The following is a 27,840-nucleotide window of genomic DNA, read 5'->3' on the forward strand; positions in this document are numbered from 1 at the left end:
TTTCTGCTCAGGCTGGCTTCAAACTAATCTTCCTAGGAACTCTGTAGTCTCCCAATTAGCTAGGAGGATAGACATGAGCCTCTAGAACCTAGCTTTTATGAATTTTGATAAAAATGTGAATTTTTTCACAGTACAATGATGATATAACATCAACAAATTTGAAGCCAGGCACCTGTGGCTCATGCCTATAATCCTAGCTACTTAGGAGGCTGAGATCTGAGGATCATTGTTCAAAGCCAGGAGGAAAGTCCGTGACCCTCTTACCTCCAACAAACCACCAGAAAACTGGAAGTGGTGCTGTGGCTCAAGTAGCAGAATGCTTGCTTTGAGCTGAAGAGCTCAGGGACTGTGCCCAGGCCCAGAGTTCAAGCCCCACAACAACAAAAAAGCAACCCCCCTCCCAACCAACCCCAAACCATCAGCAAGTCTGAATATGTTGCCTCCCCCACTTTTTTGGGGTCAGTCATGGGGCTTGAGCTCCGAGACTGCATCCAAACCCTGAGCTCTTTTGCTCAAGGCTAGCACTTTACCACTTTAAGCACTTCTGGATTTTAAGTGGTTAATTGGAGATAAAGCAGGCTGGCTTTGAAATACATTTCTCAAATCTCAGCCTCCCCAGCGGTTAGAATTACAAGTGTGAGCCACTGTCACCAGGCTTGCCTCTTACTCTTATACATTTTTTTTCCTCTTAGCACTAAGATTCTAGAATGTTTCTCTACATTCTTAAATCATGGAAACAATTTTACAAGAAAAACACAAAACTACCACAGGGTGGAGTATTTTATCCATTTTTAATTGTCCAATAGGTTAAGAAGACATGATAACAAAAGTCTATTAGTAAATGTTTCTATTATAGTGTCATTGTGTTGCCCACCATTAATGTGGGTGATCAGCTGATCTCCCTAATTTTCAAGTCATTTTGTTTTTCTTTGAGGTACTGGGGATTGAAGCCAGGGCCTCCCACATGCAAGACAAGAACCCTACCATTTAAACCATTCCCTCAGACCTTCCAAGTATTTTCTTATTACTAAGAAAGTAAGCTTCAGTAAGGAATACAAAACAAAGCAAACCTCAAACCCAAAACCCAAACATGTATACACATATATGATCTATGGGAATTAAACTCAATTTGAAATGAATTTCAAATTATAGTACACAAACATCACAACCCCCCCAGGAATATAAATATTTAGTATAAAGAATGTAAAATAAAGGCCTTCAATTAGGTAAAACTTACTTGCTAATGATCATTTATTGAACAATTTGTCATTTTCTAAGAATAAGAGAGAACAGTATTCTTAACCTCTAAATTCAGGATGTAGTCAAACTCATTTTCTCAAACTACATCATGAGAAATCCTTTGTTACTGAGTTAGGATAGGGAAAACTATAACTTACAAACATGAGAACATTTCACAGTCCTAGAAGGCACACGTATTTCCTATCAAAGTAATGCATTTAAGTATTTCATATTTTAAAAAGACAAAGCTGTACAGAATAGAAAAAATGTACATTTTATCCATTAAACACATTTACAACTTTTATAATTAGATATAGTAGAGCCTACTTAATATTCATACATCTAAAGAATTATCACCCAGTTTAATGAACAAACAACCATGTTCATTTATTTCACAAGGATAATAAAAATTATATAATTCACAGTAGATCAGTTAGTCTTGGAGCTCATATTGTAAGATAAAAGATGTGGGCAATATTGAGTCACTGCACTTGCTGTTTAATCCTTCAAAGGTGAATTCTGAGGAGTAAAACCCTTGGCTTTAAAGATCAAAACCCTATAAATCTGTGTTCTTCATTTTCAGAAACATTTTAAATTTAGGCAATCTGAATTAAACTCAGCAGTCTAATCCAAAAGGACAATTCAAATTTTTAGAGCTGGAAAACATTTCAGAGGACCACTTATCACAAGATTTTTCAAAATATATCCTACAGCAGACTAAGAATCAATGGAGAGGATTCAGGGATATGAAAACTTGTATTATAAGTTTGGGGTTTTGCATGACAAAAATTCAAATATATAGCATATTACCCATGTATTTTTATGTTTTCATTGGTTGACTTAATATTTTGTCATTGTGTACATAAAGGTTACAGAATGAAATGACTATATGGGGGGTAGAGTGTATGCATGCACTTGTGTATATGGGTTCTAAAAATTACCTTGCAAAAAACGTTGCAAAATTGCTGGAATAATGTGAAAACCAAAGATAAAAACTTCTAAAGGAGGAATCTACCAAGAGGGGCTTTCAAGTTCACATCATCACCCAGTGCGTTGCAAGGTTGATACAACAGACCCAAATACTCAGCTTGCATTAACACCCTATAGAAAGTATTTAGTTATTTGGTACCTTTTACTGTCTCCTCATGAATGCCATTAGATCTTTCTTTCTTGATACAGTTTTTTATCTTATTTACAAACCTATTAAAATCTTAGTATTCCCAAATTTTTACCAATAAGCAGCAACTTAAATTGTGTACCTTAGTATTAGGAAAACAGTGTTTTCAACTTCCTGGTAGTAAGTCAGAAAATGTATGTGAAGTGTTAAAATATTTTTTAAAGACGACATCATGGCCTAGTTTAATATATAATAAAACGTTAATGTTAAAATTTTTACTTCATAAGTAAAATCTAAAAACATGGTTGAGTGTTACAGAAAATATTATTATATCCTTTTTAGAGACTTTCACAGGTGTACAGTGGAGCAGTAGAAGCCAAACCATCAATTTTTCAGAGATGCTATACATACATATGGTAGAAAAACCACTTCACTTTCCTTTCTTTTAATCTAATAAATCTGAAGAATCTGAAACCTTCATAAGCATCAAATAACTTATGATCTGAAAATACAAAAGTATTTGTGAAGAAAAGTTTCCTTCTGAAAAACCCAAGATGAGCAAGCCTTCAAAACCCAATCAAAACAGTCAGCTTTAAGAATACATTTCCACAACAGAGACTTTCCAGCAGAAATTCATTTACAGAGCAAAGTCCCAATTTTACAGTCTTTATCCAAATTATACATCATGGGAAATTTGTGTTTCAGAATACACTGATGAAGTTAAAGCTATGAAAGCACTGTGACTCTTTTTAAGTAAAAACTACTAAAGGAGCAATAATTAACCACAAGGGGGGCATACTCCTTTGTCTCCAGCAGAAAGACTAGCTTTTAAGTTTGCACTTTGATGTAGCTTACCTTTTCAGTCATTCAAAAATTTTTTTCAGATGACTACAACTTTTCGGCAATTTTCCAAATTTACTTTAACTCTAAATAAGGGCCAGAATACTTCCCTGAAAAACAGTAGTGAATCAAAAGCCTCTGGAAATATTGCTATTTTCGGTTAGCAAAGGATTCAAGAGCAATTTGTTCCAATATACATTAGAACAGATAAATAATAGGAAAATATGGTCTAAAACAGTAGCAAATTTTGGCTTACCATAAATGGAAGACACAGGAAGTTTACTTTTTAAAAAATGGGGCATATTTTCAGTATAGCAAAAATAGGAGGGTGAGAAAATTAGTTTTTCTGCACCAGTGCCATGATGTCCCACCATGTTGCCAATGTATTCATAGCCTACAATATCCAGAGAAACTCATCCCCTAAAGTCATGGCCTATGGGGCTGGCCTGCCTCATCAGCCATGTTAAGAATATAGTTAGCCATATCATCTTCAGTGGGTGCATCTGACACCACCCATGATTCATTTGCTCCAGTCATTTGTAGGCGACAAATGGGGCAATTCCTGTGTCGGTCACTCCTGTTAAAACAAAAACACTTTGTTTTCCTTCCCTCTTTTTTAAAAAGGTTTTTTTTGGAAAAAAAAGAACAATGATACATGTACATGGCTTTAGAAAAACAGCATAAATGTATCCAATGAAAACCTCTCAATTTCAGTTTCTTACACAGAATAAACATGATCAAGCCTTTAAATATGTGTATGTACATGTGTGTGTCTGTGTGTATATCTTTCTGACATTTATATTGTCTATATTTGTAGACTATTATGGATCAGCACATATTAAGAGTTTTTTCTTTTTTTTTTTCCCCTTGAGATAGTCTTTCTATGTAGTTCAAACTGGTTTTCCAAGTGGTAGGATTACAGGTGTGTACCATCACACAAGGCTTAAGTTTATTCTTTTAAAACATATACTATCTGGACATGCCATTCATTATTTAACTAGTCTCTTATAGAAGTATATTTCAGTTCTTCCCCGTCTTTTGCTACCACAAGCACTAACATTAAATCTTATCCCTGTTGCCAAATAGATGAAGTTTCCCCTTATAATAAAATTCCTTATGAATCCTAAAAGGCAACTCGCTCTTACCAATGGAGATTTGATCAAAGTGTGAAGTGTAAATATTTTTGTATTTAAATGGAAGCCATTACTCTAGGAAGGGGAATAATACAGCAAGGAAGAGTTTTATCAGTAAACTTCCTTCCTTCCTTCCGGGGCTTGAACTCAGGGCCTAGACTCTGTTCCTGAGCCTCTCTGTGCTCAAGGCTTGAGCTCTATCACTTGAGCCACAGTGCCACTTCCAGCTCTTTCTGTTTATGTGGTACTGAGGAATCGAACCCAGGGATTCATGAATGCTAGGCAAGCACTCTACCACTAAGCCATATTCCCAGTCCTTATCAGTTAACTTTCTAAGTAATATCTACATGGCTCTCAAAAAATAGAACTATGCTTTAGAGGTCTCTAAAATTTTGTTTTCTAAAGGTTTTTTGGGTCAAATATTATGTGGAAACTTAAATACCATATTTGAGCTATGTTAGCATTATCCCCACCCCCATCCAGACCTGAGTTCCTCCCTGCCCTAGAGTTCCATACAGCTGGCCACTCCCTCTTTCTGCCTAGACCTACCTGCAAGCACACCTACCCCATTACCAGCCCCAGACCTACCTGCCACCTGAATAGGGGCAGATGCCATGTGCTTCCTCTCCCAGGGTAGATAAGGCTCCTCTAATAAACCTTATAATAATCTTTCTCCTGTGTGTGCCTGCCTCTGCTTGGTCCCCTGGGATGGTCATGAAGGATTCTAACAAGCTAGAAGTACATTATGTAAGGAAAAAGTGTAGTGTTTTTCTCCTCATCTCCCAATCTGCAACTAAAGTAATCAAATTTTATCAACAGCTCTTTGGTTTTTACATAAATAGAAATTTATCCTAAAACTGAATATGAAAGCTAGAGCCTGCATGTATTTTTCAAGATATTTTACAAGATAATATGCTCTTTGGTGCACAAAACATCAAGCAAGAAAGACAGTGAGTCCTAAGAGGTGAAAAGCCAAGAAAGCAAGCCCTATATTAGCCCAAGCTTACTGCTTGATGAGTTTCCAGCCCTGGAGCAAGAAAAAGAAATCTCCCAAAAGCCTAGTAGACTGGCAGGGCTGAAGAGATAACCCAGACACTCAAGAGCCCAAGGCAGCTAGAGGTCATGACGCAGAGGAATGCAAATCATTTTTTAACTTTTATTACCCCCAAATCAAAAAGTAATAAATCAAATCTCATTAAAATTAAAAACTTTTATTCTCGCAAAGACATTTTTTTCTTTTTTTCCCTGGTGTGCTTAAACTCAGGGTCTAGGTGCTGTCTCAGCTTTTTGCTCAAGGCTCGTATTTTACCACTTGAGCCACAGCTCCACTTCCAGCTTTTTACTGCTTAACTGGAGACAGTCTCACAAAGTTTATTGCCCAGGCTGGCTTCAAACTGTAATCTTCTGATCTCAGCTTCCTGAATAGTAGGATTATAGGCATGAGGCATTGGCACCCAGCTCTCAGACATTCTTAAGACAATGAAAAGATAAGCCACAGAATGGAATATGTGTAAATCATATACTGTATCTGATAAAGCACATGTATCTAAAGTATATGTAAGGGACTCTCAATAAAGAAACCGGCAAAGGTTTAAATGGACATATCACCAAAGAACATACAGATGGTGAATTAGCATGTGATATGTTTTTCAATGTTATCTGTCAGCAGGGAAATGTAAGTTAGAATCATAAATGAGGTACTCTACAACCCGATTAGAATGGCTAAAACTACAAAGACTGGAACATGTCAATACTGGCAAAGATGTAGAACAACTGTAACTCTTATACAGTGCTTATAACAGTGTTTGGAAAAAGATACAACTGCTTTGGGAAAGAATTGATAATTTCTTGTAATGTTAAACCTCTTACCATATTCCTGTAGGTAGTTACCATAGGGGAAAAACTCATATGATCATAAAAATATGTGTCCATAATGTATAATGGAGCTTTCATTTGTAATTTATCTACATCTACAATGTGACTGAATCTCAGGATAGTTTTAGTGAATAAAAAAAGCTCAACAAAAAGAGTAGATCCTGTATGACTTGTCATAAAAATTCTGGAAAATTCAAATTACTTTTAGAAATGGAAGCCATTAGTAGTTGCCTTAGAAATAGGGTGTTTGGAGGCTTTGCATTTTACAATAGTGCACAAGGTAATTTGGAAGGTGGGATTGCTGACTATCTTGATGGTGATGATAGTTTTTAATGGGTGTGTGTATATGTTAAATTATTGTATATTGATTATAAATTCTCCTGAGTGCTCAATTCTTATTATAAAGTGATGAGCTTGACTAATTGATCTCTGACATTCCCTCTAGAGCAAAGATTTACTCCTTCTAAATACATACCAAGGATAAATATAGAAATGAAGAGGAAAAAAGGAAGAAAAAGGGAAAGACTAGACTAAATTAGGCACAAATTCTTTGCAGCAGGAGTATCAAGCCAAGCTATATGACCACATTTTATGAACTTTAGGTATAAAGATAAAAAATATCTGTAACAAGAAGCATGTGATAACACATTATATTCATAAACTGCTTTGTTAAATGGCAGCTCCTTTGAACAACCACTTAAAGGTAAGAAAACAAAAGAAGCATGTCATAAAATTTCATATACTAAAGAATAAGAATCTCTCATATCTAACAAAGTTTATTCATATACTATGTCCCATATACTCTTTGCCTACCCCCAGAGGCAGCAGATAACTCACCATTTATCAATACACTTCTGACAAAAGCTGTGAGCACAGGGCAGGATGAGATCAGCTCGACCATCCATACAAATGCAACATTCCTCCTCATCAGTCAGCTGCTTCACCCTGTGATGTGAAAACAGAGCTGGAACAATGATATTTTCTGTCCATGCTTCCTACTTTGTTTTCATTGCCTTAAAAGCATTATGGAACATCCAGGGGATAAAGCACAATATGCGCAAAAGTTAATACCAGACTAAAAGTATTACCTTCTAGGAATAACAAATACATTAGGAAATAAACACTTAGGAGAGGTAAGATTCATAAAGACTGGTTAAACAGAATTTGGGTAAAAACTGGAAATATTCAGGTCTTTCTGAAAATAAGTTGGCCCACTTTTAATCATATTAAATACATGAATTCAACCAGCACATAATGTATTCATTATATAAGATAAAAGCTGCTTGAAGGCCTGTATCAGGGTCTTACTATGCTGATCTTGACAGAAATGAAGGACTAGCTTAGTCTTAAGTATCTCAACTTTTTAATACATTTTACTTATTAGCATATATTGATAGTACAAGGGGGTTTCACTGAGATCATTCTACAGATGCATACACAGATGTATTACTATCTCTTATCAACTGAGGCAAAAGTAGAGCTAGAATTTGAACACAACTTGGTTCTACTCTATGCTTGTGTTGCCATTAAAGAGCCAGATACTGAGGACTAATGATTACAAGACAAAAATGGAAAACTTCACAGTAATTAGAATCATCTGAGCATGAATACACACTTGTCGGTGGTAGTGAGTCTCATATAACTGTGTGCATGCATGGGGGGGCTAGCAGTAGTCTTAACTTGCAAAGTTCAAGTTGGGCTCTATGGCAAAATACGAATGAGTCTTGCTCACCCAAAGTGTTATCCAAGCATCAGCAGCATTTGCACCACCTTGGAGCTTGACAGAATCTCAGGCTCTTCTGCAAAACTACTAAAAGTCTGAGTAGCACAGTACTGTAAGATCTTTATGAACTAGAAAATTGTAAGGCAGAGGTTGGAACATGAGTGCATTGAGAAGCCTGAATGTGAGTCCTACTTAGATCCATTTCTAATTATATGGTATGATATTTATTTGTCTATATATATATTTCTTCACCTGACATGGACCAATAATTTTACTCACAAGGGACTGTATTTAATGAGTTTATCATAATTTTAATAATCTGTAAAAGTACAAAATAATATAAGCTATTAATAAAATTATGCATCAGATATACAGCTGGGCTTCCTAAAGGCCTCCTAAAATCCTCTTCCATTTGAAAGGTCTTTTTCTATTAACCAGTGTATCAGAGTTGCATTAAAAGCCAAAAAGTACATGAAGGCACATAGCAGTCTTAACAGGCACTGAGTTTCCCAATATCAAGGGCACATGAAAGAGATATTTTTGCCACTTTCATTAAGGTAACTGCAACAAGAAAAACATTTGCCACTATATGGTCTGAACATCTGGGTAAACACCATCCTTAGCTTTTAGAACACTTAAAAAAAAAAACAACAAGCCGGGCGCTGGTGGCTCACGCCTGTAATCCTAGCTACTCAGGAGGCTGAGATCTGAGGATCGCGGTTCAAAGCCAGCCCGGGCAGGAGAGACTGTGAGACTCCTATCTCCAATAAACCACCAGAAAAACTGGAAGTGGCGCTGTAGCTCAAGTGGTAGAGCACTCGCCTTGAGCTGAAGAGCTGAGGGACAGTGCCCAGGCCCAGAGTTCAAGCCCCACGACCGACAAAAAAAAAAAAAAAAAAAAAAAAAAAATCTCACCAGTCTAAAGAGGGAGTAGAAAAAATGAATATTAGATCTCTTTGAGAAATGGATTTTTCAAAATAGATAAGCCTAAATACTGCCTACAATGTTCTAAGTCTCATTTGGTCAACAGTACTACCTGTTTAGCCCAAACCTTGAAAATTATTAAAGATTAATAGAAAATCATAAATTGAAAATATAACTTAACTAACATAATACTTGAAAACCAGGTGGCTAAAATGAACTAGAAAATGCAACTGTAAATCAAGCAATAAAAGAGAAATTCTTGTTAAACACTTCTTAACCTTAAAGGACATGTGTCATTATAGATTTCTGCTATTTCTGCTATGACAGTAAGACAAGATGTCAGCATGTCTGCGCTAACCTAAGTTTTTCTTTTCCAATGAGACATTTATAAGTTTAAATTAGTGTCATGATAGTCAAATGGCCACAAGTAGGAGCTTTCACATGCCAAAAGCTTAACAGAGAAGGAAAAGAAAGTTTAGTTAGATAATAATGTAATATTAGATCTCAGTAAACAAGCACCATTCCAGAAAACTCTGGCTGACTTAATTTTCTTTTGGTAACTTAGTACATGCAATCTATGCACCAATGATTTGCTGATTCTTGAATGGACTGCCACATCCTGGATCCTATATTTAAATAGTTAACCTTCAATTATTCACTTTTTGGAATGACTTTGTCAACTTCTTGGACTTCACTCTTTAAATAATTCTGGCTAAGAACCTAATACTTACTAAAAAGGGGGTATTAATATCTTCTTTGTCATTAAATGTCAGCATATAGAGAGTAGATTCCTGGAGATCAGGCTGACAGAAACATTGTCTAGTTAAGAGCCACTTATGTTTAGGTTTAATTTGGCAATATAAAATGAATGGAAGCAAAGCACTAGGGGCTCACCTAGCTATGCAAGAGGCTGAGATCTCAGGATCGTGGTTTAAAGCCAGCTTGGACAGGAAAAATCCATGAGAGACTGCTCTACAATTAACTACCAAAAAGCTAGAAATGGAGCTGTGGCTCAAGTGGTAGAGTGCTAGCCTTGAGCAAAAAACTAAGGGACAACTCTCAGCCCCAATTCAAGCTCCAGTACTGGCACAAAAAACAAATAAACAAAAAACCCCAAAACAAAAGTGAATGGACTGATAGAATAATCTAAAAGCTGATCTGGGCTATAATACCAACTGAAACAAAAAGATCTGAGATTTCAGATTTTCCAATATCTTACATATTGGAGAATAAGTAAAATAGGAATTATGCACTGTATACCTTCCCATCCAAAGACTAGCCTGACAAGATGTTACAGAGGATGAGTTTTCACCAGGATCTTCAGAGGTGGAGGTTTGAGCCAACACTCCTGCTGCTTGACTTGTTATGTCTTTATAAAGCTGAATAAACTGGTACAAATTCATGATCCGTGATGCTTCCACAATGCCACTGCTTTTGTTAATCTAAAAATACAAAGACAATGAAAAAACAAAAGGGGAACAAAGATTCAATAGGAATCCAATACTCAATAGAGGCTTATGGTTTGTAAACTACCTTAAAAAATAAGAGTCTGAATAAATGCATAATATCATGTTGCCTTCATTGTGGGGTTCAAAGAACGTATACAAATGCATCTCATTAGATAGATAGATACTCAAATTATCCTTTTAAAGTTGAGTGGGGAGGGAAGAGATAGTAGTAGAAAAACAAAGGAGGGGGTAACAATAAGAAATGTACTCATTAGCTTACTGACGTAACTGTAACCTCTCTGTATACCATCTTTACAAGAAGATAAAATTTTAAAAAATTTTAAGTCATAAAAAAGTTGATTAGGAATCCTTTTGTTTAGTGTTAATGAAATTAGATGACTTTCCTGGGCTAAGAAATGAGGTTTAGAGATAACTCACTTTAATTTTTCCACTTTAATTTCTTATTTTTTTTTTCCCTCTTCATTCTGTCTTGTTTTTTTTTTTTTGTTTTTGTTTTTTTTTTTTTTTGGGTCCAGTTGTGGGGCCTGAACTCTGGGCCTGGGCGCTGTCCCTCAGCTCTTCAGCTCAAGGCTAGCGCTCTACCACTTGAGCCACAGCACCACTTCCGGCTTTTTTCCTTTTGCTTATGTGGTGCTGAGGAATCGAACCCAGGGCCTCAGGCTTGCAAGGCAAGCGCTTCTACCACTGAGCCAACTTCCCAGCCCTGTCTTGTTTTTGAGACAGTCTTGTTACATAGTCCAAACTGGCCTCAAACTCATGATCCTCTTGTTTCAGCTTCTTGATTGTTTGGGTTCCAGGTGTGTTTGTCTCCAGGCTCAGCCAATAATTTATTAATTAGGACTTAACATAATGGGATACTTTCTTGAGTACCCTTAAGATCTATTTTATAGCAAAACTTCTAAACTAAAACAAGAATAATACATTACAAAATTTACTAGCAAAATGTTGTTAAAACAACACTAAAAACAAGCCAGGCACTGGTGGCTCATACCTGTAATCCTAGCTACTAAGGAGGCTGAGATCTGAGGATCACTGTTCAAAGCCAGCCAGGGCAGGAAAGTCTGTGAGGCTCTTATCTCCAATTAACCGCTAGAAAACTGGAAGTGGTGCTATGGCTCAAGTGGTAGAGCGCTCACCTTGAACTAAAGAGCTGAGGGACAGCACCCAGGCTGAGTTCAAGCCCCATGACTGACAGCACCCTCCCCAAGCAGATTTTATATTAAAAGATACTACAGTAACACAAATATTTGGAATAAAAACAATAGTTGTTATTGCTATTTATTGTTTTAGCATTGGAAAAAGCAATTAAAAATCAAGAATAAGCCAAATTCCTTTTGAGAATCACCTCTAATAATCAGAAAGTTGGTTAAATTTTGTGAAGATCAGATTTGTGTGAAGATGCAAACATATAACTTTTTTTTTTTTTGGCCAGTTGTGGGGCCTGAACTCTGAGACTGAGCACTGTCCCTCCACTCTTCATTCAAGGCTAGTGCTCTACCACTTGAGCCACAGCACCATATCTGGCCTTTTCTGCTTATGTGGTGCTGAGGAATCAAACCCAGGGCCTTATGCATGCAAGGGAAGCACTCTACCACTGAGACACCTTCCCAGCCCTATATAACATTCTTAATGTGACAGGAATTTACATAGGCTCTGAAATAGGTCTTTATAGTTGAGGGAAGTTCCTTTAGAATTGTGTAATTTAGAGCAAATTATAAGTAATTCATACAAGCTTAGTACTATATTAGTAAAGTTTATCACCCTATAACTGTTCTAATCATAGAACCCCTGTTATTGAGTACCCACAATTTAGATGGTACAGGCACTATGTGTACTGCTCTAGGTACTTAAAAACATAGTGTATTCACCACCTCCCCCCCATCAAGTTTCATGACAGGGAGGAGAGACAGACCAAAAAAAAAAAAAGTGGATTCAGTTAGATGAAAAGCAGTGTTATAAAGATGAAACAAGAGAGAAGGGAAACTGAGGTACAGAGGAGACCTCACAGTAAAGTGAGTCACAAGTGGCCATTTAAGGGAAATGATCATTTCAGACTCAGAGAATAAGAAGTATAAAGGCTGTTCAGTGGAAGTGAACAGCAGCTGGAGAGAAGCACGAATAGAATGAGAGAAATCAAGAGTAGTGGAAGATAAGTAGCTAGGATTAGAAGCATGAGCCGTGGGTGTCTGGTTTAACTTTATTACATGTGCTCTTGCGCATGTGTGCACTTGTGCACTTGCACTCTGGTCCTGGGGCTTGACCTCAGCTCTGGGCATTCTCTCTTAGCTTTTTTGCTCAAAGCTAGCTCTCTACCACTTGAGCTACAGCTCTATTTCCAGCTTTTTTTTTTTTTTTTTGTATGTGTATGATTAATTGGAGGTAAGAGTCTCATGGACTTTTCTGCCTGGGCTGGTTTCAAACTGTGATACTCAGATGTTAGCCTCCTAGTAGCTAGGATTACAGGCACGAGTCACTGGCACCTAGCTGCTAGTAGTCTTTTATTTTGGTATTCACTTTCTAACTAATTCAAGAGTCAATCTGGTCAATCTAACCAAAACTAATCATGGTAAGCACAGTCTTCCAGCCAGGGTACAGGTGTCTTAACATTGACCAATGGGTTGCACAGAGAGTTATGCTGGGTCTTTTTTTTTTTTTTTTTTTTAGTTTCTTGTTCTTTTTTTAAAAAGTTAAGTTTTTTATTGTGAAAATACTGTACAAAGGGGTTACAGTTACATGAGCAAGGTAATAAGTACATTTCTTATCCAGCATTGTTGCTTCCTCCTCCCTACCATCCCCTCTTCCCTCCCACCTCCTCAGCTACCCCTTCCAATCCCCCCTCCCACCCACCCCCCACCCTCCCGCCTAAATGGTAAAGTTCGTTTTTCGACATAGCATCTTGTACATTGTACATCTCATTGTTGCAATGGGTCCACCTGTATCCCTATTTAAACAATTTGTTTTTTCCCTTCCCCTCCACAAATTATACCAACATCAAATACAGTGAAAACAGCAGTTATATGGTGGGGGAGGAACATACAAAACAAAACAAAAAATCATATCGTACCTTATAAATACGTTAGAATAGCAAGAAAAAAAAAACCACTTGTGTCCCTATCTTGGGGCTCATTTCACTTAACATCATCTTATCTGACATACACTAGTTATTGCAAAAAAGGGAAACCAAGGGACCTATGTTTCTTTGGGCCTGGCTTACTTCACTTAATATAATTTTTTCCAAGTCTTTCCATTTCCTAACAAATGGGGCAATGTCATTCTTTCTGATGAAGCCATAGAATTCCAGTGTGTGTGTGTGTGTGTGTGTGTGTGTGTGTGTGTGTGCGTGCGTGCGTGCGTGCGTGTGTGTGTGTGTGTGTGTGTGTGTGTGTGTGTGTGTGTGTGTGTGTGTATCACATTGTTTTGATCCATTCATCTACTGAGGGACATCTGGGTTGGTCCCATATCTTAGCTATGGTAAATAATGCTGCAATAAACATAATTGTGCTGGTAGCTTTAGTATGGTCTTGTTTGTTATCATTTGGGTAAATGCCCAAAAGTGGGATTGCTGGGTCATAGAGGAGCTCTATGTGGAGTCTTTTGAGGAACCTCCATACTGCTTTCCAAAGGGGTTGAACAAGTTTACACTCCTACCAACAATACAGTAGGCTTCCCTTTTGGCCACATCCCCTCCAGCATCTATTGTTATTAGAGTTCTTGATTATGGCCATTCTAACTGGGGTGAGGTAGAATCTCAATGTTGTTTTGATTTGTATTTCTTTGCTGGGTCTTTAACCAATCCCGAAGCCTGTCTATATCAGGATTTCCTGATAAGTGAGAAAATAGTTTGTGTTTAAACTAGTTTAATAGGAATCTTTTGTAACCTGTAGTTGATGTCAACTTAAATGATAGAAATAATAGACATTCTAGTTGAGGGAACTCACTAAGTGGAGGGACTGAAATGGAAACGTAACAGTTTAATTCACTAGGACTGGTAAAAATGTAGTATATAAAAGGAAATAGCTGTGAAAAAAAAGCATAAAAAATAATTTGTAGCTATATTGTAGATGGCCTTGAATTAGGAAGTAAAGATTTTGAAGGCAATGAGGAATGTAGAGGAATTTTAAACAAGGCAATGAGGTGGTGAGAGTTGTGCTTTAGAAAGGCTATTTCACAGCAACATAAATTAGAAGAGTCTGAAGGTGTGGAGATTAAAACAGATTCTAGCTGAATCACAAGGGACCTGAACATTAAGTACAGTCTCCTTGAAAATGTAGAATTTATCTTAGTCATCTTATATGGTATTCCTAGTGTCTGGCATGCCTGCACTCATGTTTTTGCTTTAACAAAATGACAATGAAATATAACAGATAAAACTGACAACCCACTAAGAAAATATGACATGATATTTAGGTAATCCCCAGAGCCTAGATCTCAAAAGGAAAAATCTACTCAGGGACATTTTGGTTGGTTAGATGTAGATGCTCATGAATAAGCATTCATGTTCAATTTATGACATACGCATATGGATTATTTTTATTATATCATCGTTCATTTTTAGGACAGGGGTTGGGATAGAAGGCCTACTAAAATTTGTGCCTTCATTTTCATACTAAGGTCAGTATATGTCAAAAGGTTAATGAACGTTTATTTGAATTGAGTCAGAGGAGGGAGGATAAGGCTTTTTGGGTTTTTTTTTTTTTTTTGGCAGTACTGGGGATTGAACTCAGGGCTAACACTTGAGCCATGCTTCTACCTCCAGTCCTTTTAGCTTTTGGTTTGTTTATCAGATAGTGTGTCCTACTTTTGCCTAGACTGGCTTTAGACCATGATCCTCCTACTTCCATCTCCTTAGTAGCTGGAATTACATGCATCCCCATGTATGGTAGGAAGGAGGCTTTGTAATGCTCTATAACAAATATCATTATACTTGTAGCAGAATTGATAGATTCAATTATCTGAAATGTAAAGACTAAACTAAAAGATGGTACATTAATGATACATACTTAAAATCACCAAAACAAACCCAAACACACCTTTCGAATAGATTTTCAAATGAATGAAATTCAGTGTTTTTAAAATAAATTATTTCCTGAGATAACTTTAATTTTTAAGGTGTCATCTTAGACCTAAACAGAGTATTACCTTTGGACCTTAGGGCTCCATAGTAAGCTAACGCTCCAAAAGAGAGATGGGAAGTAAGGATAATTTAGTTTACTATTCCTCTCCTTGACTCTAAAAAGCTGTTACACAGCAAGTAGGGATAACCAGTAAAACAAACAGATAGAAGACAATATGAGTATGAAAATTATGCTTTACAAGACATCAAATTCCTAACATTTATTTCCATTATATTACATTATTAACCATGGTTCCAACCACCAAAATGTTTTAAGCCTAGAAATAGAAGCCTCTAGTAGTTTTACCTTAGTACAGACCACCCGTACAACTACTTTCCAAAAGGCAGAGGAATCGGACCCAGGTTGCACCTCAAAGAGAAGATGTTTTTCTTGGCCAGCAGCCACCTTGGCAGTTCTAAAAAGAGACAAGTCTATTTGTTAATTTTATGAAAAGTCAAACAAAATAATAGAGTTATGATTCAAGACACACTTTCAGCTAGCAGTATGGCTCATTGGTAACAACACTTGTCTAGCGAGTGTGAAGCCCAGAGTTCAAACACCAGAGTTGCTTTAAAAAAAAACAAGCTAAAGTTTTGGGGTTTTTTTTCAGAGAAGGAAATATGAAGAAATCATATGAAGGACAATAACTAATTATTGAATACTAGCTTCTTAAAACTCAGTATAGAGAATGTTTAAAACATAAACATAAAACATCTCAACTGTCTTCATTTAAAGACATGGAAAACAAGTCTAAGAAACCTTGTACTTAAAGAAAAAAGTTTAGATGATTTTACGTATTAAATTTTGACTAATGGCTGAGATATGTATAAATATCTTATCAAGGTATTTTGTTCTTTGTTGAGTCCTACTTAAGCAACCACATTACTATAACTCTTCAAAAGTATTTGGTTTATAGTCAATTTGGGGTATGACTAAGTAAAACAATGATTTGAAATACTAAATGTAGCTGAGTAATTTTAAGAGTCACAGACTTCAAATATAAAAAACAACAGTTTTAGAAGGGCATCAGTAGCTCATGCCCATAATCCTAGCTACTCAGGAGGCTGAGATCTGAGGATAGCGGTTCAAAGCCAGCCCCGGCAAGAAAGTCCATGAGACTCTTATATCCAATAAACCACTAGAAAACCAGAAGTGGTACTGTGGCTCAAGTGGTAGAGCACTAGCCTTGAGCTGAAGAGCTGAGGGACAGCGCCCAGGCCTAGAGTTAAAGCCCCATGCCCGACCAAAAATAAATAAATAAATAAATAATACTTTTAGAGGGTTACTCAATATCACACTATCTATACTAATTTAAATCAGTTCAAAGGCATATCTAAATATTGCAGCTTCCCTTATTGGTGTTAACATTTCTCTGAGATGATCAAAAATAAAGTCTGCCAGTAAAAAGAATCCAGCTATGAGAGTTTCTAGTTCTGATTTCTGTTTCTCTGTAAGTTTGACTTTACAGTTGTCAGAAAGTGCTGCCCTTGTGAAAGGCCCAACTTTAACTCATGGAAATTGGTTTGGAATGCACTGATGGTGTTGCTCAGTGGCAAAGTGCTTGCTGAGCACACTCAAGGCCCCTTGACAGCAAAACCAAATCAACCACTCAAAACCTCAAATCCAGTCTGAGGTGTTCAAAAAGAAATGTACTCATTATTTGTCATATGTAACTTTAACCCCTCTGTACATCATCTTTAAAATAACAATTTTAAAAAAGAATATGAAATCACACCATGCACTGGTGGCTCAGTGTCTGTAATCCTAGCTTTTAGGAGGCTGAGATCTGTGCGTCATGGTTCAAAGCTAGCCTGAACAGGAATTTCCATGAGACTCTTATCTCCAATAAACTACCAAACGGCCAGAAGTGGAGCTGTGGCTCAAGTAGAGTACTAGCCTTGAGCAAAAAAAGCTCAGGGACAATGCCCAGGTCCTGAGTTCAAGACTCAGGACTGGCACACACATATACACATACATCAAAGACGATATCAGAAGTAATGGTTCAAACAGAATTATGCAAAAGATTTATAGGATAAAAGTAGAATATTAAAATTTTAAAACTCAAACAGATTTTATTGAAAAAAATCAGACAACACACAGATATACACAGTAACATGAAAAATCTCCCTCACTGCCCTCTTGTCTCACTATCTCTTGACCCAGAGAACAAGCACTAGGAATAGTTTAATCTGAAGTGTTCTAGTCCATTGTTTTGGTTTTTGGTGCCCTAGTACTAGAGTTTAAATTCAGGAGCTGCTATCCTTAGCTTTTTCACTGAAGGGTAGCATTCTACCACAGCTACACCTCTACTTCTAGCTTTTTGGTAGCTAACTGGAGCTAAGAGTTTCATGGATTTTTCTACCAGGTCTGGCTTTGAACTGCAGTTCTCAGATCTCAGCCTGCTCCATGCTAGAATTACAGGGATGAGCCACCCAGCTAACCTGTTCTTTATTCTTCATGCCTGGCTAAAAACAGTAGACTCCAGCCATGTCCATATAGACTACTACTTCCTTCTTACCTGATGTATTATATTTGATAAAGGGTGTCTCTTATCCAACATAATTGTCATAAAGTGCAGGAAAATGGTACATGCATTATACACATTTATATACTAAGTGGTCCTGGGCTTCTAGGTGACTTTTTTATTACTTCTCTAGGACAGGTAATAAAAAGAGCTTCAGGCTTGGAAAGAGTTAGATCTGCCTTTAATACTTTGGTAATTAATTTAGGCCTCAGTTAAAATATCCAACCCTCATGATTGTTTGCACAGTGTTCAGTGAATGTTGCTTAAATTGAAGACATTAAAGAGAGAACCTTTAAGATGTACATTTTAATTTACACATACATTTTAATTCTTCATACATATATTTTAATTATTTTCCCCAGATAGAAGACAGACAGACAGAAGACAGACAGACACACAGACAGATACACAGACACACAGACACACACACCACACATGCACTACAAAGAAAGGTAGAAGTGCTGCTGTTAGAGGAAGATTTAATATTTAATAGCACCCACCATCCCCGTCCCTATGGGAGAAAACAAACTACAATATTTTAAAATGTAGTGATCTGAGCCAATGCAAGGACAAAGAGATCTATATTTTATACAGGTTAGTATAAATTTGATATAATAAAGAATACATTTACAAAGATAAGAGAAATTTTTATTAGGTATGCTTGTTAAGAAGGTAGAGAAATTTAGGATTTACTAAGAAATTTAGGATTATGTAGAGACTGAAAAGTATTGGCTAATGAGAAAGAAGAAGTGAAATAATTATTTCTGAGAGATGAAAATGGCTTACTATCATCTATGTATTGTTCTGGCAAAATTATGTATCAATAAGAAAACAAGGGAACACACACACACACACACACACACAAATTGATATACACAAGCCTTTCATTTACTTTTGCCTATTGTAGTCTTTCCCTAGAGTAGCTAACTGACCTATTCCCTTCTATTATGCACCCTGTATATTCAAAACAAGAGTCAACTTATAGTCTGTTAGTATACAGTTGAGATGTTGGATTGTATTATATTCTAGAATTACTTTAATATACTCATGGTCTGTATTCCAAGTTTCATTTTAAGATCCTTTAATGTCTTCTGCTCCTACTTTATATTTTAAAAAGTTATAAAAGAAAAGTCTACATTAATATTAACTTTTACTACAAATACCTTTGGTTACTTCTTATATAGCAATGACATCGAGGAGCAAACATCAAGAAGTAAAAATTAAAAAGAACAAGTCTTACACATCATTAAGTTCAGCTACTCTCCCAAGAAATTCTTCATAAGTTAAGGAGCCGCTTTCTCGAACCAATGTCATGTGTTTTGCTACTTTTTCTGGCAACTTGTTAATAACCAACTGCGTCTGATCCGAAATTTGCTGTCCCATGATGAAAGGATGTCTTTTAGAATCCAGAAAGAGTGTTGCTTCTCATAGTTTCTGTCAAATATATAAGTCACTTATATTAAATATTAAAATATGAATATACCCATTCTTCAAAAACAAGTAAGAGTAAACTAGTAGAGAGCTAGGAGAGCTTGGTATACTTACATGAACCTAAGAATTTGTTTAAATACCTATATACTTAAAGTAAAACATTATTTGCCTTTTTTCAGAATCACAGTTAAATGAGAAAGTAGGATTCACTTATGATATTGGGAGGGTAATAAATCTCTAATTCTACCAAGTCAAAAACCAATAAGATACACACATACCTACCTACACACTCTCAAGTGACTGTATTTAACAGGAAGCTTGTATACTTTGTTTTCCTAAGAGCAATTTCTTGACTGCTTACCAGGTAAGATTCCAAACTAAGAGCTTTCCAGATATTATGTCACTTGCAAAAAGGTAGGCATTATTAAAGCCCTATTTTATGGATAAGAAAATGGAGCTATGTGACTTTATCTATACACTACAGGTGAACTTTGAGCTCCTATTTTTCATATTCATTATACCATACTGGTTCATAATATCAGCTAAAATGTTATTGCATTTATGTGTACTATTTTTTATTTTGAAATCCATATAAATGAAAGATTTTTAGTATGAAAAATTTGATATAATTTAAACATTAAAAATAATTTAACTGGGCTGTGAATGTGGCTTAGTGGTAGATTGCTTGCCTAGTTGCATGCATGAAGATCTGGGTTTAATTCCTTAATACCACATAAACAGAACAGAAGTGGCGCTGTAGCTCAAATGATAGAGTGCTAGCCTTGAGCAAAAGAAGTTCAGGGACAGTGCCCAAGCCCTGAGTTCCAGCCCCAGGACCGGCAAAAAATAAAAAAAATAATAATAATTTAACAACCCCATATATTCTGCTTAAGCCACAGCTTCACTTCTAGATTTTTAGTGGTTAATTAGAGATAAAAGTCTCAGACACTTTCCTGCTCAGCCTGTGATCCTCATATCTCAGTCCTCCTGAATAGTCAGAATTATAGGCGAAAGCCATTGGTGCTCAGCTGAAAACTACTCTTGTTCTTTAATTCCTCTACGTATTTTTAATTTAGATTTTGTATAATTTGTTTTCTAAATATGACTATGCTTAGTTAAAAGGCAGAATCACGCCAGGCTCCGGTGGCTCACGCCTGTAATCCTAGCTACTTAGGAAGATGAGATCTGAGGATTGTGGTTCAAAGCCAGCCTGGGCTGGAAACTCTGTGAGACTTTTATCTCCAATAAGCCACTCAGAAAACCAGAAGTGGCGCTGTGGATCAAGTGTTAGATTGCTCACCTTGAACTGAAGAGCTGAGGGATAGTGCCCAGGCCCAGAGTTCAAGCCCCACAACCAACAAAAAAGAAAAAGAAAAAAAAGGGTAGAATCACTATTTTAGTAATTTGCAACCAATATATCAATTAAGCAATAATTTGTTGAACTCACTTTAAAATTTAGCCACAAAACATTTAATAACCATTTACTCTAAAATCTTCAGAGATATACTTCTATGTATTATGACTAGAAAAGAATTGGATGTGTTTATTTTAGATAGTTCTTTTCCTTTGATAAGTAATTTATTACACTATAGTAAGAGTTGAACATCTGGTTAAAATTAGGCTGTTGAATAGTGTTTTCCTACAGTGATTCACTCAACAAGTGGGGATGGCAAGTTCTATTCAATACAAATGCTCATTAATAAAGGCACTGGCATTATGTGTCAATCCTTCTAAGCATGTCATATGTATTCACAGAAGCGTTTAATGTACTTTTAAAGTACCTTGCCCAAAGTCACATAGTTAGTAGTAGGGTTTTTTCCTTAGTTTTTAAAAACAAAGATAGGAAGCTGGGATGTAACTCAGTGGTTGAACAATTCCTTACCACATACGGGTCCTTAGTTCCATCCCCAATATGGGGGGTGAGGGAAGTATGTGAGTATGAAAATACAATTTTTAAAAACCGGATCTCCAAGAGAACTTTATTTCATTTAACATAAAAGACTACTATTTTCAGGCTGGAATGTGGCTTAGTGGTAGAGTGCTTGCCTAGCAGGCAGGAAGCCCTGGGTTCAATTCCTCAGTACCATATAAACAGAACAAAACAAGTAGCACTGTGGCTCAAGTGGTAGAGTGCTATCCTTAAGCAAAAGAAGTTCAGGGACAGTGCCCAGGCCCTGAGTTCAAGCCCCAGGACTGGCAAAAAAAACCAAAAAGGACTATTTTTTTTCTCTAAAATTAATATCCATATCATGTAACAAAGGATTTTTTTTTGTTTGTTTTTTTTGTTTGTTTTTTGGTCGTGGGCCTGAACTCTAAGCATGGGTGCTGTCTCTCAGCTCTTCAACTCAAGGCTAGCACTCTATCACTTGAGCCCCGGCACCACTTCTGGCTTTTTCTGTTTATGTGGTGCTGAGAAATCGAACCTAGGGCCTCATGCATGCAAGGCAAGCACTCTACCACTGAGCCACCTTCCCAGCCCCAAAGGATATGTTTTTATAGGAAAATTTTTGCCAAGAAATTTGCTTTATCATTTAATTAAAAAGTAACCATAAAGCCATATAAAATTAAGATGAGTTACAATAAGAATATGTTTTACGATTATCAAAATTTAATGTACCACATTTGGAGTTTATTCTCTCGATGACCTTAGACAGAGAAAAATATAGTGGTACAAAGAAAAAAAAAGGAAGAAAAACTATGACTACTGTTTTGAATCAAAGCCTAGCTGGCAAAAATTTTATCGAGGAGATAAATGAAAAGGAGTTATTAAGGAAGATTCAGGCTACTAAAATTTTTTCTGAAGGCAAAATTATATATTTTAAATATAAGCCAAGTAGATTTATAGCCACTGTATCCAAAGAGAAACAATGAGAGATCCTAGCTTAGAGGAGTTGTCTATGGCATCAGCATGCACTATCAATGATTTAAGAGTGTCACGGGTTAATAATATCTCAACCACCTAGGGTGATGCACATTTTTTATTTTAAGCCAGACAGCTCCAAAAAATAAACCAGCAAAAAAATCAATAAAATTAACAGAATTTTTTTTGGGGGGTCCGGTCGTGGGGCCTGAACTCTGGGCCTGGGAGCTGTCCCTCAGCTCTTCAGCTCAAGGCTAGCGCTCTACCACTTGAGCCACAGCGCCACTTCCGGCTTTTTTTTTTCTGCTTATGTGGTGCTGAGGAATGGAACCCAGGCCTCATGCATGCAAGGCAAGCGCTCTACCACTGAGCCACTTTCCCAGCCTTAACAGAAAATTTTAATAGAACTTGAAAATAGAACATTCTCAACTTTATCCAGACCTTTACTACATACACATATATATGAAATCATTAGAAACAATTGATTGCCAACTAGTGTCATGTGCCTGGTGTTTATGTTCTAGGGATATGACAGTGAGAAACACTGCTTACCCCTATGGAGCACCCAATACAACAGGGAAAAGACTCAGTGGTCACACACATAAATATATAATCACAGGATGAAAAATACTAATTCAAACACACCTAGTCTTGTGCTAGGAAAGAAATCTCTGAGCAAACATCTGAGTTCAGAAGATAGATGTTTCTCTAACTGTGGCTGACCAAAACTAGAATAAATGATGTCCACTGAGTCAAGATTAAAATACTAACTTGTTAAAAGTAAATTATATTTATTACAGAAAAAAGTGACACCTGATTATTTTTTAAAGCATCTAGGTAAAATAGGCTTAAAAGCAGTTAAATATAAAGTTTTGAGGGTTTTAATCAAAATAAGTAGCCAATATAATAGAGACATCAAAAATATTTAACAAATCCTAAACACTTGCTAGGAGCAGATAGCTAGATTAGAGAGAAAATTTTCAATACTATACAGAAGTGGAAAAGGCTATTACATGTTAAATTACTTTTCCTAAAGTATGGAAGCATTTAAGTAGAGATTAGAGGTTCACCTAATTGAATATAAGGGAAGAGTTTTGCCTGGGCGGAAAGTGGAGTAGGTGATCTCTAAACTAATATTTTACTCTCAAAGTGAAACTTAACCCTTCCTCTAATTTTCCTGTACCAACTCAATCAAAAGGTAGGATTCTAAACTAGATTGAAACTTGGAATCATACCTATTTTAGCAGAAAAAAGCCCTCAACTTTTATAATTCAGTCTCAGTATTTAATGTAAACTCATAATTATTTGATCAATATATGTCCAGGACCTAATATTTTTATCCTCTCAGGGTCTGAGGCTGGATATAAGAATTAAACCCTCAGCCGGATGCTGGTGGCTCACACCTGTGATCCTGGATATTCAGGAGGCTGAGACTTGAGGATCATGGCTCAAAGCCAGCCCCAGATGGGAAAGGCCATGAAACCAGAAACTGTAATGGCACTTTTCCTCAAAGTGGTACAGTGGTAGTCTCAGGGATAGCACCCAAGCGCTGAGTTCAAGCCCCACAACCAACCAAAAAATTAAAAATTAAAAAAAATTAAACTCTCACAAGACAAATAGGAAAAGGTATGCAAGTTTTATTTTGTAATTTTTACATGTGCATAGACGTCCTCACCAGAAAGTTAAGACCCAAAATAGGGCCAAAGGCTTAGAGGTATGTTGGACAAGAAACAGTAAATTATGAAAATATGCAAAGACAAAGGGGTTTGGGCTGGAGAACTGCATTCTCAAGTACTTCTCATGTTGTGGTGACAAAACTCCCTGGCAGAAACAAATGTAAGAGAGGAAGGACACATTTTGATTCATGGTTTCAGAGGGTTCAGTTTATGCGCTTGGACAGAACATCATGGGCAGGTGTGGAGCAGAATGGATAACTGAAGTGGAAAGAGGAAATACAGGAAAAGGCAAGGACAAGGAATAATTCCCAAGGACATGCCTCCATTGACCTACTTCCTCCAACAAGGTTCTACCACCAACCTTTCACCACCTCCCAATAATGCCATAATGTTAAAAAAAAAAAAAAGATCAAAGTATTAATCCATTCATTAATCCAATCAGAGCTCTCACGACCTAATAGTATCACACCCAAAAGTGTGCTTTACCAGTTTTCCAACTGTTCATCAATCCGATCACGTTGACAAGCTAATTGTGGAAACTAGGAAAACAGTTACTTTAAGGCTTATACAGATTTCTCCTAACTCCAATGCTGTCTGCTTGTCTCTATTGTTAAGAATGTTTTCCTTTCCCCTGAACTTTTCACCTGGGAGTTTTATCTCTTGCTTTCAGAAGAAAAAGGAAGGTTAGAATGTACCTCTTATATCTGCTACATCTAGAAGTGCAAAATAACTTCAAAATAACTATGCCATTTTTAATACCCTACACTATTCACTAAAACTGTATTTAAAAAGAAGCTTTGATAAATTTTTTGTTTTTTGTTTTTTGTTGGTCATGGGGGCCTAAGTGCTGTCCCTGAGCTCTTTTTGCTGAAGGCTAGCCCTCTACCACTCTGAGCTACAGCACCACTTCTGGCTTTTAAATGGTTAACTAGAGTTAAGAGTCTTATGGACTTTCCTATGCAGGCTGGCTTTGAACCATGATCCTATGATCTCAGCTTTCTGAGTTTCTAGGATTACAGTGTGAACTACCTGCACCCAGCCCTTGTTAAACTAAAAACAATATTTTTTTTAAAAAAAAGGAACCCTTGTTGCCTGTTTATTGAGTTAGGAAATATTCATTTCTCTTTGTGCATTGTTTGGCTCTGGTGTCCTAACTCTGAATGGTAGGGTTTAAGTGGCAGCTATATTAGCATGTTTTCTCTCTCTCTCTCTCTCTCTCTCTCTGTGTTTATATTTTCCTTTTTTTTTAATTGTGAAAATACTGTAGCATGTTTTCTTGTCATTGTACTTGGTATCCAGGAAACCTCATCACTGACCCCTTGAATTAAAACACAATCTATTTAGAGACTGCCCAAGACTGATGGCCACAGTGGTTCTAAATCTGAGGGAGAATCTTGAATTCTTTATACAGAAATCAATACTAATATTAACATCTACTATTAATGTAAAAATATGTTTGTCATTTATATGCAATATAAAGCCACAACATATTCACAAAACCAATCTGTCCAGGTCATCCTTTAGTCACCCACTACAGATTTTTCAGTTTGTCCTCTTTGGTGACTGACTGTACCTACTGCTATGATTGCACATATCACCAGTCAAATCACTTGATCACTCCCCTCCATGCACGTCTGTATTTAGGTGTTTTCTCCTTTCTGGAAGATACTAGGTACAAAATGTTTTCTGAATGTTACTATTCAGATACATGTGTGTATGCTAATATGGTTATTAATATATGTTATTACTGTTAATTTGTTAACTTGTCTATTATCACTAAACTAGGAGAGAATTAGAAAAAGAAATGTAAAACTGTAAAAACTGATCATTATCAAACATATAAACTGGGAAATGATTTCATATTAACAAAATACATCCCTCTAAATTACTGAACAGAAGTAGCACCGCCTAAGAACATAACTTGTAAACCACTGGCCTAAAATTTAGTAAAGGACACATCTGTAGTTTTAAGATTTACTCTATTCTCAGACTACTATCTTGTCTGTAACATAGTCTTTTCCAACAAGACAGAGTGGGTTTCAAAAACCATTGGAGGGACTTTTCTAAATAAAGAATTGTTATTTTGAAACTCATAAGGACATCAAGGATTCCAAAAATGCCACATTCTCTGGTGGGTGGTACAGACGAATTGTTGTAGTGCAAATATTCCTTATAAAAAATTTAACAATCACATCACACATAACTACAAAAAAGCCCCACAAAAACTTCCTGAAAATTTAAGCCATAATCCAGCCATTCATAAAGGACCAAGTCAAATTCAAATGGAAAAGCCTGAGAGTGCAACAGGATGACTAGTTGCCAAGTACTGCAGTATTTAAAGACCTCTCTGAAAGCCATTCCCTACCAAATTTCAGATCAAGTTTTATCTCAGTAGTAAATATTAATTACTATAACTAGGTTACTAAGGATACTATTTACTTTTTACCTATTGCTTACTTAATCTCTACATCTCTAACTATCCCAGATGTTTTAAAATACAGGAATATACACAACAAATTAAGATACACAGTGAAATAATTAGGCTAGTCACATAATTTGGAATGCCTGTTCTAGGATAAAAAATGTTAATCAGAAAGTGTTTTCTAAATACACTCCATATTTTGAAATAATACCATAGATTTGTATGAATTTTCTTGGGAGCTTCTGGCCTTTTAGGAAGGGGGCGGGAAATGTGTAGATAAGAATCAAGAGGAATCAAGAGGGATCAAATATATAAGTCATACCCCAAAAAAGAACGATTTTTGAAAGTCATATTCTAGGGGCAGCAAGAAGAAAAAATGCCTAGTATTTGAGTTCTGCATTTAGAAAGCATTGCTACTCTCTTAGAGGGGTGATTTCCACACAGAGGGGACAAATTCAGAATCTCTGGTCAGTGGCAGTCCATGCCCCAGGCAAAATTCTGAATAGATGCAGTTCATCTATAGTTAGGAGAATGGGTGGAGCACAGAAACAATCAACGAGGTGCAGAAGCTGGAAGAATTCTAAACAACTGTGTGACTTTCAGCCTTAGCAACGAACATGTGGGGGGGGGGAAGCTGAGTACCTTAAAATAGGGCAAGGGTCAGGATGCCAAAATATGCCATTCATTTCAAAAAGGGAGGTGGGGGGGGATAGATTTCAACAATAACAGTAATAGTAAACCCATATTCTGTAAACTCGAGATAACTAAAGGAGTGTTGTCCCGAAGGGCTCCTTCTACACTTATTGGCAAAAGGATATAAAGGCAGCAGCTAGCGCGCTGGGCAAGGGCTTCGAGGCAGCACAGCAGCCTAATCTAATTAGAAATGTAGGGCTTAGCAAGAAACCTGACCCGGCCCTGTCCGGGTGACGCCCCAGGCAAACAGTTCCTGACGTGGGGTGTCGCGCGCGCAGGGCGCAGCCCCGGGGGCCTCCTCGGCCCCTCCTCAAACCCCAGGCACTGCTAACCAGCAGCTCAACCCGGTCACCAAGTGACTGACGGCGGCGGCGGTCATTTTCAAACGAACGCTTCAGGGCTCCGGGAGAAACAAACACCGTCACCTCGCTCGCCCAGAGCCACACCCCCAAAGCTGGACCAGCTCCGTCCGCGCCCGCCACTGGGAAGCTCCGGGTGGGCGACGCGCATCCACAGACCCGGCTTCCAAACCGGCCCCGCGCGCTGAGGCCTGGACAGGGCGGCCGGGCAGGGCCCGGCTTTCCCGAACTCCGGCTCGGCAAGCCGAGGCTGAGCCAGTGTGTCTACTCCCCAGCACGACAGAGGTGGGGCGCGAAGAAGGGACGTGGGGAGGGAGCAGCACCGTGAAGCTCACCCTTGGTTCAAGCCATCGCGCTCCCGGCGGCAGCTACGCCGCCACGGCCCGCCGCTGGCATCCGCGGGCGGCGACGGGCAGGACAGTGTCACGGTCGCAGCTCATT

At 37.3% G+C, this 27,840-nt stretch overlaps 1 protein-coding gene across 4 annotated transcripts; it reads right to left on the reverse strand.

Annotated features, from left to right (window-relative positions):
- Nucleotides 1-759: 759 nt before the first annotated feature.
- On the reverse strand, nucleotides 760-27,840 carry Rnf141 (ring finger protein 141). Of its 4 annotated transcripts, none has more exons than XM_070035302.1 (6): nucleotides 27,735-27,840; nucleotides 19,199-19,392; nucleotides 15,741-15,849; nucleotides 10,112-10,293; nucleotides 7,042-7,149; nucleotides 760-3,773 (listed from the first exon to the last, which is right to left on the reverse strand). In XM_070035302.1, the coding sequence occupies exons 2-6, from the start codon at nucleotides 19,339-19,341 to the stop codon at nucleotides 3,623-3,625; spliced, it is 693 nt and encodes a 230-aa protein (XP_069891403.1). In that variant the 5' UTR covers nucleotides 19,342-19,392; nucleotides 27,735-27,840; the 3' UTR covers nucleotides 760-3,622. The 4 variants fall into 4 exon arrangements, with proteins under 4 accessions (XP_069891403.1, XP_069891405.1, XP_069891404.1 ...); XM_070035304.1 differs by lacking the exon at nucleotides 760-3,773 and adding an exon at nucleotides 5,525-5,747; XM_070035303.1 differs by lacking the exon at nucleotides 760-3,773 and adding an exon at nucleotides 5,525-5,787.

Source organism: Dipodomys merriami, unplaced genomic scaffold (genome assembly GCF_024711535.1).
Source record: "Dipodomys merriami isolate MVZ:Mamm:240054 unplaced genomic scaffold, mDipMer1.0.p SCAF_25, whole genome shotgun sequence".
Taxonomy (NCBI): Eukaryota; Metazoa; Chordata; class Mammalia; order Rodentia; family Heteromyidae; genus Dipodomys; species Dipodomys merriami.

What these genes read in the sequence shown, in the direction of transcription:
- Rnf141 (XM_070035302.1), bottom strand. Translation starts at nt 19,341, where the DNA reads ATGGGACAGCAAATTTCGGATCAGACGCAGTTGGTTATTAACAAGTTG. An exon ending in GTAGCTGAACTTAATGATGT is followed by an intron (nt 15,850 to 19,198) that starts GTAAGACTTGTT and finishes GTCTCTTTTTAG; the next exon opens with AACTGCCAAGGTGGCTGCTG. An exon ending in TACGGGTGGTCTGTACTAAG is followed by an intron (nt 10,294 to 15,740) that starts GTAAAACTACTA and finishes TTGTATTTTTAG; the next exon opens with ATTAACAAAAGCAGTGGCAT.